The sequence below is a fragment of the Eumetopias jubatus genome, unplaced genomic scaffold (genome assembly GCF_037043125.1).
Source record: "Eumetopias jubatus isolate StellerSeaLion01/CBP00866 unplaced genomic scaffold, mEumJub1_p1.0 scaffold_4, whole genome shotgun sequence".
NCBI lineage: Eukaryota > Metazoa > Chordata > Mammalia > Carnivora > Otariidae > Eumetopias > Eumetopias jubatus.
Genome location: NW_028274810.1, coordinates 72,693,650 through 72,709,784, shown reverse-complemented (window position 1 = coordinate 72,709,784; position 16,135 = coordinate 72,693,650). Strand labels below are relative to the sequence as shown.

The 16,135-nt window shown below is 57.8% G+C and overlaps 1 protein-coding gene across 6 annotated transcripts in view; it reads right to left on the bottom strand.

The window, feature by feature from the left end:
* Nucleotides 1–15,833, bottom strand: part of SLC6A9 (solute carrier family 6 member 9) — a 30,408-nt gene extending 14,575 nt beyond the window's left edge. For 4 of the 6 annotated variants that reach the window (XM_028123400.2, XM_028123403.2, XM_028123406.2 and 1 more), the window contains exons 1-2: nt 15,599–15,833; nt 10,028–10,147 (exon numbers count right to left, since the gene is read on the bottom strand). In XM_028123400.2, the coding sequence (XP_027979201.1) occupies nt 10,028–10,057 (30 nt within the window). In that variant the 5' untranslated portion in view covers nt 10,058–10,147; nt 15,599–15,833. The remainder of the gene's footprint in view (nt 1–10,027; nt 10,148–15,598) is intronic. The other 2 variants (XM_028123401.2, XM_028123404.2) reach the window with 1 other exon arrangement.
* Nucleotides 15,834–16,135: the final 302 nt, after the last annotated feature.

Here is a 16,135-nt window from a genome sequence, read left to right as displayed (position 1 = left end):
CCTGAGTGTGCCCTCTGGGAGAGACCCATACAGAATCTTGCCTAAGGCTGTCACCACCTCCGAAGGCCTTCTTGGGGACAGGCCTAGCAATTCTGCACAGTCCAGGCGGGGGCATTTTTTCAGAGGGTGTGAGGCCAGCTTGGGGACAGCTTCTGCATTCCCAAACAAATCCCAGCCAAATAGGGCTCCTATATGTTGACCCTACAATAACAGTTTTATTCTGTCCAAGGCTTGTTTACTTAGGGGCACAATGGGAGACTGGCAGCTGCAGAGTACATGGGTGGGGTCACGAAGCAGTGCTCACAGCTGTAAAAGAGACACCCGAAGAGCCAGGAGGGTTTCAAGGGCAGGGCTCCTTGCAGAGGCCGAGGTCCCCAAGGCTTGAAGGCTGAGGTACCGGCCCCAACCAAGTGCACCAGACCCGACTGGGATTTCTGAGGTCTGCTCCTTCCCTGGCATCGAGGGGGACAGTGAGGGTGGGGGTGCCCCCAGCCACGTGCCCCAGGCCGCCACTTGACTGAGCCCTCAGGAGCCAGCTCTGCTCAGTTAATGAGTGCAACACCACTGGGCCTTGCGCTAACCACTTCAGCCATGTGGCCACAACTCACGACTTGGGAGGCGGGAGCCCTGGTACAGGGGCCCCAGGCAGGGAGCCGGGGATGGGGCTCTGGTGGGAGTTCCTGAGCACACTAGGGCTCTGCAGTGCAGAAGGAGCTGGGGGTCAGTGACACTCTGCAAGCCACGTCAGAAGCACCCCTCTTCTGGCTCCCAGCCCTGCATCTCAGCACCGTGGGGCTGACTCCCGGAGCGGTGGCTGGGAGGTCACCATGGGAGCCACGGCCAGGCCTCTGACTTCTATTCTAGTGCGAGCTATGTTCAGGTGACTTGGCCAGTGAGGGCTTGGCTCTCTGCAGAGGACATAGCAAGCACCCCTTTCTCTAAGTACACTAGAGGAAAGGATCTCCGAAACACTCTGCGGGGCTTCTGGGGGCTCCAGTTCCCCTCTCTGCTCTCCTCTGGGCACTCCCAGCCGCTGCCTTCCTGGGCAACGAGGCCCACAGCTGGCGAGCTTTTCCAGCACTGCCTCGATTTTGTTCTCCTTGCATCCTCTTCCCTAGCCTAAGCTGCTCATTTTCTTGTTCTGCTGGGTGGACACCTGTGCCACTGATCAGACCTGTCCCTGCAGTGGACGTCGGCTCTCGGGCACCCACGAAAGAACCCCTTTGTGCTCAGTTTCAGCCAGACCGGCGGCCCGTCTGCCTAACCCCGCTCAGCCCTGCCGACTGGCCGGGCTCCAGGCTTCTCCTGCCCATCACCCATCTTTCACTATCTGCCCCTCGCTGCTCTCCCTTCCTCCCTTGCTCATACCTGGGTGATGAATTAAACCACAGGGGGCTGGTGCTTCCTCCCCAGGCTCCCTGGATAGCTCCAACCCTCACCTGGGACTCCATGGCCATGGGCCTGACCGGTGGTCTCCAGGATAGGGGACAGCCCTGCCCTGTGCCCGAGCTCCCCAGGTTGGGTAGAAGGCAGGCTTTGGGGCTTTCTTTCCATGGCTGAGTGGGGTAAGCTGGCTGATCATCCTCCATGATGCCCACCATACATAGACACACGCACATAAGACCCTCACATAAGACCACACATGCACAGATGCCCTTCCCCTTAGGAGCAGTCCTTAAGGCAGCAGGGTCCAGTCCCACACAAGGACTCATGACCTCCCACCCCATGCCTGCCTAGCCGAGTGAGCCATACGGAGCAATCACTTACATAAGTCCTTTACGTAGCCTTGTGCCTGGCTTAGTCCCTGCTCTGGATGAGCTCCTGGAATGAGGGGTGTTCAGCTCTGAGGGCAGAATCCAGATCTCCCCACCATGCCTTGGGCTTGGCAGGGCAGGACCCTGTGCCAGGCATGAGAACCCCAGCATTCTAGAGCCTGCTCCCCCAGCAACTCTGGGCAAGTCATTTCCACTCCCTGCAACTCAGCATCCTTAACTATGAAATCAGTGGACAGACTAGGCACCCTCAGTGGATCTACTAAATCTCTGTAGTTCTGCCTTGCCTGGAATTTTCCTATTCCTGACTCTCTCCTGAATCTTCCATTAGTTCCCACTAACTTTCTAAATGACTTTTAAAAAATGTTATTGTTGGGGCGCCTGAGTGGCTCAGTCATTAAGCGTCTGCCTTCAGCTCAGGTCGTGATCCTGGGGTCCTGGGATCGAGCCCCGCACGGAGCCCCGCATCGAGCCCCGCATTGGGCCCCTGCTCCGCAGGAAGCCTGCTTCTCCCTCTCACACTCCCCCTGCTTGTGTTCCCTCTCTTGCTGTGTCTCTCTCTGTCAAATAGATAAATAAAATCCTTTTTAAAAAAAGTTATTGCTTTTCTTCTAGTTATAAAAGCATTATAAACTTATCACCAAAAAAAAAAAAAAAATGAGAACCTACAGCAAAGAGTAAAGAGGAAACAAAGCCACAGAGCCCCCTCCCAGAGGTGACCACCCGCACGGGATGCACCCCCTCCTTTCTTCATGCACAGACTCGGACAGAGCCCAGATTTCTACCCTGGGCTACGGCTCGCCTCTGGTTCCTGACTCCCGCCCTCCCAGACCAGTGTCCACTGGATATTTTTGTGAATTGTGAGCTCCCTCCTCCTGCTCTCGGTGGACACTGAAGAATCCTGGAGCTGCCTGGCTGGGCGGGCCCCGCTGGGATCTAGAAGGCCTCTTGTTCAGAACTCTGAAGCCCTGGGGTTTGCTCATGGGATGAAGTCCCATCCAAGACAAACTTTATGGAGGAGGACAGACAAGACCCCACATCCCAGACTGACCTTGAGCCAAATCCAGATCACTGGCAACTTTCTCTGAGCCCCATCGGGGAATTCAGGCAGAATCGCCATTACAGTAACTTGTGGCTGCCTTAAAAGACCCCACGACCTCCCTGCACCCCTAGATTCTTCTTCCCCCAAGTTCTCTCCCCTTGGTCCAAGGACCAGGCTGGCCCTTAGGTAGCACCCGCCCTGCAATAACAGAGCCTTCTGTCTTTTATCCGGCCTCGCTGATCCAGATCTGGGAAAGAGTCAGGGGCCAGAGGTGGAGGAGCAGGACCATGGGAAAATCTGCCTTAGGCCAAGCAGTACCCAGGGGCTGTTAGTACCTCTTGCCTCCAGGAAAGCTTCAGAGCAAGCTCTGGGCACCTGTTAGGAGTCCAAGCCTTCGTAGTAGAGCAGGTGAGAGAGGCAAGGGCATGTCCTGTGCTGTTTTGCCCAGAGCCCTGATTGGTGGGGACGGACCTGCCAACACTGCAGAGAGCAAACAGAAGATGCACCCCCAGGCAGGCCAGGCTCCGCTCCAGGCCCTGGGGAGCCGTGATGGCGAACACTGGGTGGGCCCTGCCTCTAGCCCTGGAGAAGTCCGGCAGCCCTGCCTCAGAGCTGTGGGCAGTCTCTACCCCAGACAGTTGGCAGTGGGGCTGGCACTCGGGGAAGTGGCTTTGGTCTGTGACCCTGGCAGTTCTGAGGTTTGAGGGCAGCCCTGCATAATGTTTCTCCCGGACCCAACCCAGGTCTCCCCAGAAGACATTCCTTCTCTTGCCTTCTGAAGGTCAAATCAGGATGCTCTACCGGGCGGGGAGGATGGCTCTCCCTGTCCCTTCACCCTTGCTGCCATCAGCCCCATTGTCCCTGACATCCGAGCCCATCCCCAGCTTCTAGGGATGAGGCCACATGGGTGCCCACCCTGTCCGGGCACTTGCCGTGGACACTGGTGAACGTTCTCTGGGGTCTCTCTCTCCTCCCAGCTGAGACCCCCCATCCCATTCTCTTCCCCCACCATCACTGCTGAGTCCATGTACCACGTCCCCCTGCCCCCTCGCTCACTCTCCCCATAGGAGTAACTGCCGTGGCACGGACAATGGGGCTGTATTGATTAGTACAATTCCTGGGCACCTCCGGCCCGTCTCCCCGGGAGCTAGGACAATGCAGCTTTGATACACAGAGCAGATTCTCAGCAGGTCCTTGGGCTGGGGGAGCCCTCACCCCCCCACTCTCCTCCCCCAGGCCCCCACCGCACAGCTAACTCTTCCTGCACTCCTTCGCACACTTGCAACTTTCTGGGTCACTTTTGCTGGTGTCTGTCTCCCTGGCTGGCTGTGCCTGCCCCTCCCTGGCACAGACCACTCAGCCCCTCTCCCCACTCCCCAGCCCAGCCTCCCAGACCGCCTGGCTCCAGGGAAGGGGCTCAACCTTCTGGAAGGTGACTGACCTGTTCTGGGGAGGAGGGGGCCACAGGTCCATGAGCCGAGGCCATCCCAGGATGAGCACTCAGAGTGGAGCGCGTGTGTCTCCGCTCTCATTCACACCTCTGCCAGCTCCAGGCGACACTGACGCATCCCCTGCCTCTCCCGCTGCTGGGCAGCGTCAATTACTCTCACCTCATCTCCTCCCGCAGCTCTGCCTACCCCTCCCCGGCCCTCCCCCTCCGGCCAGGCCCCATGTAGCCCAGTGCGGGTGCTCCAGAGCTAGAGTGAGGCGTGGGGTTTGTTGTGTTTTTCCCTTGTTCCCAGCAAGTTATTGGAACAACACACACACACACACACACACACATACTCACAACCACAGAGTGAGGCAGAGCGAGCTTGGAAGAGAGTGAGCAGCCTCAGGGCCCAGATGCTTCTGAGCTCCCAGGCCTGGCACTTGGTGGGCCCCTGGTAGGGTGGTTGGGAGCCACTGGGCACTAGACTTGGTGAAGGGCAGGAAGAAGGGGGGGCACAGTCCACAGGGCACTACCAAAGCATCTTAGACTTCTTAGAGTGGTGTGGGCGGGGGGATGGTGGGCTCTGGAGCTGTTTCCTCCCTCCCCCCGCAGGAGCTGGAGACCCTCAACCAGCCAAGATGATTAAGTGTGTTCACAGAAGAATGTGGCTGACCACGCAAGAAAGATCTGGCCCGGGGAACTGCAAGGTCACCTGTCCTAAGAAAGATGGCACTAGCCCAGAGAGTGGTCACCACAGAGTCCAGGCAAAGGTGGAGCCACAGGATAGGAGCCTTGCAGATCTGTACTGCGTTGCCCAGAGCCTGCGGGATTGCTCCGGGAGGATGTGCTGTATGGGCTGGGTTCAGTCCAGCAGGTGTCACCATCACTGGGGCGGACATCACTCAGACCCATCCAGTCCCACTTCCCTGAGACCACACTCACGGGTCAGTCTCCAGCTGATGCTGAGATACCACAGACCAGCGGTCAGGAAAGTAGGCACGAGTGTTCTGGCCCCAGGAAGGTGTACCTCTCTTTGGAAATTGGTAGGTTGGCAGAGGGCCTGGTACATGGTAGGATCTTAGCAAGCACCCACCAAATGGAAGCATGCATGAATTCTGATGTAAAGAAAACCTAGCTTTTCTGTGAGTTTGGTAAGTATGGTGAACTCAAAGGGAACATGTCAGGATGTTTTTTTTTTTTCTTTTAGGATGGCTTTAAAAAAAAAGGGCACAAGCTTTAGAGTCAGATAGACCTGGTTTAAACCCCAGCACTGCCAGTTTCTCACCGTATATAGCCTTAGGCAAGTCACTTAACATGTCTGGTCTTAGTTTCCTCATCTCTGAAATAGGAATAATATCCACCCATCATCTAATTTGGTGAGAATTAGCACTAACAGTAATAGATAATACATATTAAGTGCTTGCCATGAGCCAGACACTGTCCTAAACACTTTACATATATTCATTCATTTAATCCCCCCCCCCCGCAAATGCCTCGATGTAGATACCTTATTATCCCCATTTTGGGGGGTAGAGAGAGACCAGCCTTGGCTCAAGCAAGTCACCTAAGAATGGTCTGAGACCCCACTGACTCAGCCTCTCACTGGGCCAGCCTCATGCAGCCAGGTCCCCAGACACGCTCCGCTGACTTCCTGCGCGCACGGACTTCGGGCCAAAGCCCTGGCTGGGCCACTGGCTTCAGGAAGGCCCAGTCACCCATGATGCCCAAATGCTCACTTCCACCCAGGGTGGGCTCTGGGCTCTGGCTGCCCTGGCCTGGGCAGGGTGCCCAGAACAGACAGCCCTGGCTGGATGGCTTTCTCTGGCCCCAGCCATGGGGACAGGAGGCGGCAGCAGCCCAGCTGGGCCCTGGCCGTAATGAGGCCTCATTAGTGGGATCCAGCTGCTCCAGCCCCACTTTGGGAGGCCGACTCCCCCAGCCCCCGCCTCTGACTTTCTTAATAAGAGTGGGCATGTCTCCAGAGGGGCAAGGAATCTAGTTGCTCTGTTGTGCCCTGTGCCTCCAGGGGGAAGGTCCTGCCCAGCTAGGACTGAGCAGGGGGAGGGCTGCAGGGGAGCTGTGTGAGGGGAGGGGAGGGCACAGGACTGAGCAGGTGTGCTCCAGGGAAGGTGGGGAGGGGAAGCAGACCAAAGGGAAGGGAGGCAGGATCTTAGGTCCAGAGAGACCTGAGGAACACTGGGTCTCGATATTGTCCATTTCACATGTGGAGGGTGTAGTTACACATCTCCGGTCACCTGGTTGATCATCTAGGTCATAGCTCAGGCTGTCCCGGCTAAGAGAGCCCCCCTCCGTGCTAGGCCTTATATAAGGAGAGTGCCCACTATGTGCCAGTCCCTGAGCCGGGAGAGTACCTACTGTGTGTCAGTCCCTGTGCCTAGAAAGCACACACAGTACCACCAGGACCTGTGTTTGGAAGGCACTCACTGTGTGCAGGGACCTGAGTTAGCAGAGCCCCCACTATGCACAGAGTCAGATGCTAGAAGAATACACAGTGTGCCAGGCCTGTGTGAAGAGAGGACCCACTTTATATCCACCCAATGCCAGTGAGCCCCTGTGGTGGGCGAGGTCCTGCACTAGAGGAGAAGCCCATGTAGGCCAAATTCTGTGCCAGACGAGCACCCAATGGATGTCCAGCCAGGAGCTGGGGGAGCGCCCACTGTGCACCTGGCACTATGACAGATGGGTGCCCACTGTGTGCCAAGTATGTCCTAGGTGAGCACCTCCCATATGCCAGGGCTTGTGCCAGGTGAGGGCCTAGTCGTCGACAGGCTCTTCACCTAGGAGGTGCCTAAGTGGGCCAAACCCTGTGCTTGGTAAACTCCTAGCGAGTGCCAAGCCTGTATTAGCTGAGCACTTGCCACATGCCAGGATGTGGGCTGGGTGAGCACCCACTGTGTGCCAGGCCCTGCGATGGATGGTGCAGATAAGAAGTATACAAACCCTTCTATCAAAGCAGAACAGAACAGGTCGGCGGGGGGGTGGGCAGCCGCTAATGGCCTGTGGTGCTTGCAAAGCCTTCTGGGATGATTTAGATGCTCTGGCACTCACAGCCCTAGCCCAGGTGACTCTGCTCTTATTCATCACAAGGTTTCCCAATGGCAGGAGCAACCACTGTGCCCAAAGACATGGGGAGAGACCAACAAGGCTCACCAAGGCCTCTGTTGCCCAAGACTCTGTGCCAGTGGGGAGCAGGCATGGAGAGGGGCCCGAATCAGCCAGCTTGTGACCTTGGTGTGAGGCCGTGTGGTTACAGCTGACCCAGCGGGGCTCTCCTGTCCTGGGCTCCTCTCCCCCAGCTCCTGTCCTCTGAGCCTCAGGCAGCCCCACCCCATGCATGTACAGAGGAACTAGGTCTCCATGGAAGTATCACCCCACCCACCCCCCGGTGCCCCCAAGCATCCCAGCTGCTCCCAGGCTTGGAGGCACCCTAGCCAGCTGGGTTCTCGCAGGGCCCTGTCCTAGGAGCTGCTGAGGCGTGAGGGAGGCAGCTGAGCTGGCCCGGCAGAGACCATCTGGGCTGGGGGTGGGGGGAGGGACACGTGCACCAGGCATGTGGGCCTGGGCACGTGCTGGAGAGGGGCCTGCTGCTCGGTGGGGCACCTGCCCCATGAAGAGTTGAATGACACAGGGTGTCTGCTGACGCTGAGGACAGTGGGGGGGGGACCCATGTCTTCACACCCAAGCCGGAGGCAAAGGGGATGGAAGTAAGGACCCCACGGCAGGGGCTAGCTACCCCCTCCCCACATACGGGGACACAAATGGCAGAAGAAGCCACAGGCCTGGGACTGTCCAAGCAGCTTACATGCGTGGCCCCCGGTAGCCTCTCTTCTACCCCTACCACGGCATAGAGAGGAGGGCATGTCTGGAAGGAGTGTCCTCTGCTCTTTGCCTTTAGGGGAGCGCAAGCACCTAATAAAGTGTTGGCTCAGCTGCCTACGCCTGCCAGCCAGGAGGGATGGTGCTCCTCGGAGCCTGTGTCCTAGAGACAAGCCCTGAATGGAGATGGCTTCCAGTCTCCAAACTGGGGCCCGAGAAGAGAGTAGCCCACGGTCACCAGCAGAACTGAGAAAGAGGCAGGAATAGAATCTCTATCAACTGCTGTGGTGGTGGCGGCGGGCGGGGGGGTTGGTAGAGCCCAGGGGACAGATGTTATGGGCCTCAAACCAGCAGTGGCCGGCAGAAGCCAAAGGGCAGAGGGCATCCGAGCCCCGGCTATCTTTAGGCACATCCTGGGGCTGGGAACGGGCGTCCCAAGGCAGCACTGCCTTCCACAGACAGGCTGGCCAGGCAGAGCCCAGAGTCCGGCAAGCTCAGCTCCTGGCAGGGATTATGGGACGTTGTGACTGATGCTCCCTCTGTGGCACACAAGTCTCCCACATTTCAACCGCTTGCCTGCACCAGTCCTTTCAGGGTCACTCCCGAGAAAGAAGAGCAGCCAGGGAATACCCAGAGGGTTTCTTAGGTTTCATGGGGCTCAGAATCTCCATGTCGCATGGGGCAGAGCCACACCCCACTTCCTATGGACGATAGGCCTGTGGCAATTCCCAGACTTCTCTGGGAAAGGGAGGCCATTTTTGGCCCTATCACAGCATCACCTCCAGCAAGTGTTCAGGTCACGAGACTTCATCTCTGCCCATTTATGATCACCCCAAGTTCAGGTTGGCTCAGGAATACTTTCAGAAACTTGGTTCATTCAGACCGGTTCCAACCAGGAGAAGCCCGGCCAGAGCAGGACTGAGGGGCTGAATGTTAGACGTTCAGAATGGAGCAGGATAGAGGGTCCTTACCCTGGAGCGAAACCGCCCATCCACCTCTCCTAAACCATTCCTCCGGACCAAGTACTCCGAGCCCCAGAAATCTTTGGTGAGAGACAGGGCCTATTTAGGGGGTGGGGGAGCTCCGCAGAGACCCTAGGCCAATCAATCCTTCACAGAATGAGAAAAACAATGGAAGGAACTGATGTGGGTGAGAGAGGCTAAGGGCAGGGCTGTGCTCAGTCACCAGCTTCTTCCCCTGACAGCTGCCCGTCTAGCTTGTCCCCGAGGCAAGATCCCCAAGAGAAGAAATACAACCACTGCTTTTGGGATTGGATCTGACATCTTTTTCCCCGGTTCCTGCTTCCAGTGCCAACCTGCTCTGTCCATCAGCGAGTCTTCCTCCTTCAAGCCCTGACCAGGCCCGGCTCTTGTCCGCTGCCTCTCCTGGGGCCTCCCTAGCACCACTCCTGTGCTCTGGGGTAGCGGGCAAAGGAAGGGCCATGTCTTGGGGCAGGGGGAGAGGGGAGTTTTCTGAGGCCTCAGAAGAACATTCAAAATGAAACGTTCTTTGTTACTTTTCAGAGTGAGAGGGAACCAGGGAAGGAGAGAAAAACCAGACAAGGTCTGAAGACCCCTGGATTAGCACATCGGAATGCTCCCTGCAGTGGGCAGAGCATGGGGTGGGGGTGGGGTCCTAGGGTGCCAACTGTGTAACTGTCCTGGGTGTCCTGTCCTGCTGGCCAGAGCACCTCTTGTGATGAGGATGCGGAGTGTGCTCCTGCCCCCCCGACGTGCCATCGTGGGCTCTGTGGCAGAATCGGCCCTGTTATGGGCTCCGAGCCGCAACACCATCGAGCCTGTCAGGTAAGGGGCCGCCTGCTTGGGGCCTGGGACAGCCCTACTAGTCAGGAGCCCTGGCATGGCAAGCAGCTGGCAGAAGGCCTCAGAGGCGGCGGTGCTCATGATACCCCCTTCCTCCCTGCAGTCTGGTTCCTGTACTCACCAGCATCCCTTTGGCACCTTTTCCTACCATGGCAGCAGCAGGTTGGGGAGCGGCCCTGGAGTCCTGGACCACACTCACAGGCTCTGCTTCCAGCACCTTTCAGACCACAGACCTCAAGAGCTGTGGAGAGAGCAGAGAGCTGGGTGGGAACCTGGCCCGGGAAGGTGAGGGCGGGCCAGGTGTGGCTGTCAGGGTTCTCCAGGACAGGTAGTGCTGGGCCCGGACCACCAGCTGGCAGGCCCTCACTCCCCTCCCAGGCTGGCCCACCCTCTGCCAGGCCCTCTCCCATCTGGTCCTTTTTGGATGACCCTCGATCGGCTCCTTCCTAGCCCTTCTTCCAACCCTTCCTCTGGATCCCTTGGTCTCCAGGGATCCCGTCCCAAGGGGCAAAGGTCCATTTTTGACTCTCCAGATGCCCAATTCTATAAAAGATTAAAAAATGAACACGGGCCTGGGACAGGGTCCAATTCCTTCATCGTCTGTGTGGATGGCTTCAACCTTTCTCCTGAAGGGGAGTCAGCTTGGATCAGCACGTGCTCCCCAAGCTCACCCCAGCCGGGCAGTCAAGACCGTCCTTCCTCATCCTGGTGCCACTCAGCTTAGGCTCCAGGACAGCCGGGCATGCTGTTATGTCACTGCCCTGGACCATACGTTCTGTGAGCACCAAACACGTCGTGCACGGGACCGCTTCCCTGCCCTGGCTCAGGCCTTCCCCTGCCTGCAACATCTTCCCTCCTGCTAACCGGGTAAAATTCTGCAAATCCTTTAGGACCATGCCGAAATGTCACCTCTTCTCTGTAGCCTTTCCTGGCACTCTCCCCAACCAGAGTGAACAAACTGCTTCCTCCTTTCATTTTCTTTTTTTAGCAGGTTTCTACTCGTGTCCTTATCAACTCATACTAGACTTATTTGCTTCTGTCCATCAACCATGAGTCTGTCCGTTCCCTGCAGGTTGGGTCCGTGTTTCATTTACCCTTGGTGTCTGCCCCTAGCCCAGGGCACACTAGCAGGATGTCTTGCTTGAATGGGATCGAAGGGCAATGGGTAAGACTGAGGTATTGGAATGATGGTCCAGGCCAGCCAGAGACCTTGTAGGAAGCATCTGAGACACAATGTGGGCATGACGAGCCGGAGGAGGCAGCAGACAAACAGAAGGAGTGGCCACACGGCCATGCTGGTGTATACAGGCTTAATGTCAGACACGGATGTAATAGGGGGTTGTTTTTGACGGGCCTCAGGAGAGGAGTCAATCTTCAGACGAGATCGGGCACGTTCAGGGTGGTATGGCCGTAGAAGATTCAACCGTCAGGGAGGAATTCTCTCATGGGAGGAAAACCCTGGGTTAGGTGGACAAGAATGTTCAACCTCCATAGGGCCTGGTCCCAGGAAGGACTGGATTCATCTTCTGGGGCCTTCTCTACCCTCCCAGGGAGCAGACTCTACTCCAAAGGCTGTTCTGTGGCACTCTGTCCCACCCACAGCCACCTGTCAAGGGCTGCCTCTCTCCTACAGGTCCAGGAAGGTTTTAGAAGGCCAGAAGAGACAAGGAGGAAGCTCCTTGCCTGTGAAAATCAGCACTTGGCTTCCTTAGGACTTGGCCCTGGCCACTTGATGTCACACAACCTTTTCCCCAAGGCGGGGGTGGGCACGGATGTGACCTGTAACCATTTCCCTTCTGTCAGTCACCCAGGCTGGTCTCTCTGCCTCTCAAAGGGTCCTCCTAAAGAGACCCCTGCGCATGGCTTTGGTCTTCTGGGAGCAGTCAGGAGAAGAAGGGGTTTGTGTTCCATTGTCCTCTTCACTCACTGCCCCCCTCCTTAAGCTGTAAACTCTAGATCTGACTGTCCCAAAGCTGTCCCTCTTCGGCCAACAATAGTAATAATAGCAGGTGGCATTATTAAGAGCCACCTCTTGGGCTGGTAATTATTATGCCCCCTGGTTAGGTAAGTAAACTGAGGGCATTCTGTCCAGAACTTAGGCTCCTGAGCACTGACTGCAAACACAGTCCTTGTGCTCAGAGTGTTTACAGATTGGTGGCCAAAAGGCTGTGTGGTGGTGGCCTCCAGGAGAATGAATGAGTTGGGCAGAAAGTTTTGCTGCTTCTCCTGCTTCTGCCATTTCTGTTAGATGGCCCCATCCATCCATTCAAAAAGTACCACATATGGATCACCACTGGCAAGTAGTCAATTTAGCATGTGATGAAGAGCTTGGGCTCTGGGACCTGGTAGGCCTGGGCTGGAAATCTGGTTCTGCCACCCACTATGTATGTGACTTCGAGCAAGTTACTTAACTTCTCCAAGCCTCAGTTTTCTCAATCTGGAAGATGGGGCTAGTAATACTTCCTTTGTAAGTTCTGAAGTTTCTGCTTACTTTTGGACTCTATTGCCAGTCCTCCCCTCCAATCCACTAATCTTCCCAAAGCCCTAAAGCCCCGATTCCCCCTCATCATTCTCCACAGCCAATGGGATATAGCCTAGATTGTTTAGCAGGCATTTAAGGCTGGCCACAATTAAATTCATTTATTCCACAAATATTTATTTCAGGCTTGCTCTGGGCCAGACCTGTGTTGGGCAGTAAGAACTCATCGGTCTCTGCCCCCCTGCATCTTGCAGGCTAGGGGGAAAGAGGGAAACTCGTGACTCAAACACAGACATTCAAAGACTGAAGGAGAAAGATCCTTCTATGAGAGTCGAGAGCAGGGGGACCTGGCCTTGTCTGAGAGTCACAGGGGGCTTTCCTGAGGAAGCAATGCTATAGGGTCAGAGGGACTTATTTAGGCAAAGTCGCAAGAGTGAGGAAGAGAACAGGAAGAGAGATTCAAGCAAATGAAATATGTGCAAAGACCCTGAGGCTGGGCTCAGATCGCCAGGGAGAAAGTGGCCAAAGATGAAGGTGGACAGATAAGCAGGGTCAGGGCCTTTGGGGCCTGGATTTTAGTTTCTATCCTGAGGGCAATGGTCTCAATCAAAGGCTTTAAGGCAGAGTTGCACCTGGCAGGAGCAACTGGTGGAATGTGCATTTTGAAAACTCACCCTAGACACAGTGTGGAGAAAGGACTGGAGGGAGGGGTTAGTGGAAGAGAAGTCAGGCAGGAAGAGGCCAGGCCAGGGATGAGGGGGTGTGGACCAGGACAGTGGTCATAGGGTGGGGAGAGGTGCACAGATCTGAGAAAAATATAGAAGGTGACTGGTAGGACTTGGTGATGAATTGCACAAGAGGTGAGGGACAAGTGGGGATCTCTGGTTTCTGCAGGTGCAACAGGAAGAAGCCAGTGCCAGGCCCAGGGACAGGAGTGCCAGGTGCTGCAGGTTTGGAGTGGGGAGAGGGAGAGCTGGGTGTGAGCTGCCTGGGAGCCACTCAAGGGTGGATAGTGAGAGGGCAGTCATAGGACCCAGCTACTTTACCCGCTCATTGCTCTGTCCTTCCCTCTCCCCAAACGGGGCTGACTGTCAATCAATTGTAAAGGTCCATCAGAGCCAAGCCCTGGAATCCTCTCTGGGAATGGAAAGGTGACAAGCTCTTTCCCTGCCTTCAAGGACCTCACAGTTTAGGAGAGAGAGGAGGCAGCATAAACTCTATTTGCTGTGATGAGGGAACGGAGGGGCTGTGGGAGCAGGGGAGGGCTTCTAGTTTTGCCTGGTGCCCAGGTCAGCTACCTGCAGCCACCTGTGACCATGTGGGACTATTCAGCATTCCCAGAGGTTCTTGCCTCCATGTTTGTGCAGGTGTTTCCCTTGTCCCCATTACCATTGGTATACATCCTACCCAGCTTCAAAACCTGCCCCAATGGCATTCTCTTCAAGAAGCCTTCCTTCCTCCTCCAGTTGCAGTCACCTTTTCACTGAACCCCCAAAGCACGCTGTGTACATCTGATTAACACACTCGTCACATGTAGTGTTGCGGCATGGTTACTTGTGTCTGGCTCCCCACGAACTGGAGAGATCTTCCAGGGCAAACGTGTGATTCTTCTGTGTCCCCAGGGCTGGGCACAGAGCAGGCACCGCCGCAGTCGCAGTGTAGGCCGAGTAAGGGGGCGTTTTCTCTGCGGTCCTTGGAAATACTTGGGCATGCTCAGTGTCGCCCATTAGTCCCTTCCTAGAACCAGTTCCCTCACCCACTATTCTCCAACCTTCCGATGCTCCCTCACTTTGGACTTCTCAGGTCCTTCTTCATTTTCCATTCCTCGACCCCGCCTTTACCCCAGCCTTTATCTTCTAGTAACCGCAGCATCAAGCTTGTCTCAGCAAAGAAATAGACCCAGGCTTTGTGCTGGAGCTGTCAGCGAGCCGGGGACTCGGCTCCTTTAAGAGTGACCAGCGAGGGGGCGTGGTCTGCGGAGAGCAGGCCCGAAAGGGGGCGCGGCTCCTTTAAGAAGCAGCCGGCAGACTGCGAGGAGGCCCCGGGCAGCCAGGCAGGGGCGCGGTCGCTTTTGGAGCTGCGGCACCGCCCGTAGCACCCCGATTCCTCGAAGCGGGGTGCGTCCGCTTTAATCGGGGTGCGAGGTGTCGGGGGGCGGTGTTACATCAGCCGCCACGTGTGGGCCTCTCAGCTGGTGTGGAGGCGGCGGCTCCGCCCCCGGCCCCAGCGGTGGAAAAGTACCGGGGCGCCGAGGTCCCCGCCCCCTTGCCCCGCCCCCAGGCCGGCTCCGGCCCCTCCCGGCCCTCCTGGCTAGCCCCCCTCCCGTCCCGCCCCTCCCCGCCGCCTTCTACCGCCCCGCGGTGGCTGCGGGGTGCGGGGCGCCGGCTGGGGGTGGGCGCCCCCGACTGCCAGGCCCCTGCCCTCACCTGTGGCCGCCCGGGCCCGCCCCACACGCACTCGGAATGAAGGTTAGGGTAGGGAGGGCGCGGATTTTCCCTGGAGTAGCCGCCCCAAAATAACTCCACGGCCGTAGTCCCTTCCCAAAGCCGTGGCCGGGAGCCGCGGACAAAGATCCCGAGGGCGTCGGGACCCCCTGGCGCGGCTTCCCGGGACCCGCGGGCGCGCGGGAACCCAAACCCGGCCGGTGGGTGGGCGGGCAGATAGGGAGGCAGGCCGGCTGGAGCGGCCAGATAGGCAGCCAGGCCTGCCAGCGGTGCGAAGAGATGGAGCGGGAGCCCGCACGCGGGGCGCAGAGCCGGCCCGCCGGTTCCCGGCCGCCGCAGGCCCCCGGCGCGCAGACCCACTGGCGCCCCAGACGGACCGTGACACGCTCTGGTTCCGGCGCTACCCGCACAGCTCCGCGCCCGCCGCCCCCGACCGAGCCGGCTTCGGCACGCAGCGACCCCTCTTCGGGAGCGCGCCCCCCCCTCTGTTCTCGCCCGCTTTAGCTCCTTGGTGACAGCGGTAACACCCAGACGCGCGCACCTACCCCCGATCTTTGCGGCGAGACAGACATCCTCGTGCGTGCACCCACACACTTACCCACAGATGCCCGCATGCAAGCGCGATCATACACACACACACACACTCACTCACTCACTCACTCACGCCCGCTGGTCCTGGGGCTTAGCCCCGCGGAGCCACCAAACCCAGACCGACGGCAGGACTGACAGAGGCGCGGGCCGCAGCTCTCCCTTCCCCAAGCCCCCTTACCATGCTGCAGCCCCCGGCCCAGGCGTGCTGGGTCCGCACCGCGGTGCGCCCAGGTGGCTTTCTTAAAGGGAAAGTTGCATCAGCCTCCCGAGGCTCAGTGCCGCCGCGAGTCCGCCCGCCCCGCCGCGCCGCTCGCGGCTCCTCCACAGCTTGTTGTGTTTTGGTTTCGGGAAGGCGGGGGCCAAGAGTTTGGTGAAAGTTTGGAGAGTGGAGAAGGCTTGGGAGACCTAGCCAAGTCCCTCCCCTCCCTGAACAGCTCCCCTGGCCGCTCTTCCCCCCCCTCCCGCATTTCATCCCCACCCCACTGGCCGACTTCTCAGGCTCCTCCTCCCAGGGAATAAAATTACAAGCCTCTCCAGTTTTCAGATGATTGATCCCCAGGAACCCCTGGGAGTGGGCTCCACAAAGGAGCCCCCTTCTTCGCCCTTGCCTTGCTGCCCCCCCCCCCCAGCTGGGGCCCTTGGAGGAAGCAGATGTCTTTGCCCACTTCCGACTAGGCTTGGAATAAAGCCAGAAGACCTGGGGCACTTTGGGGGG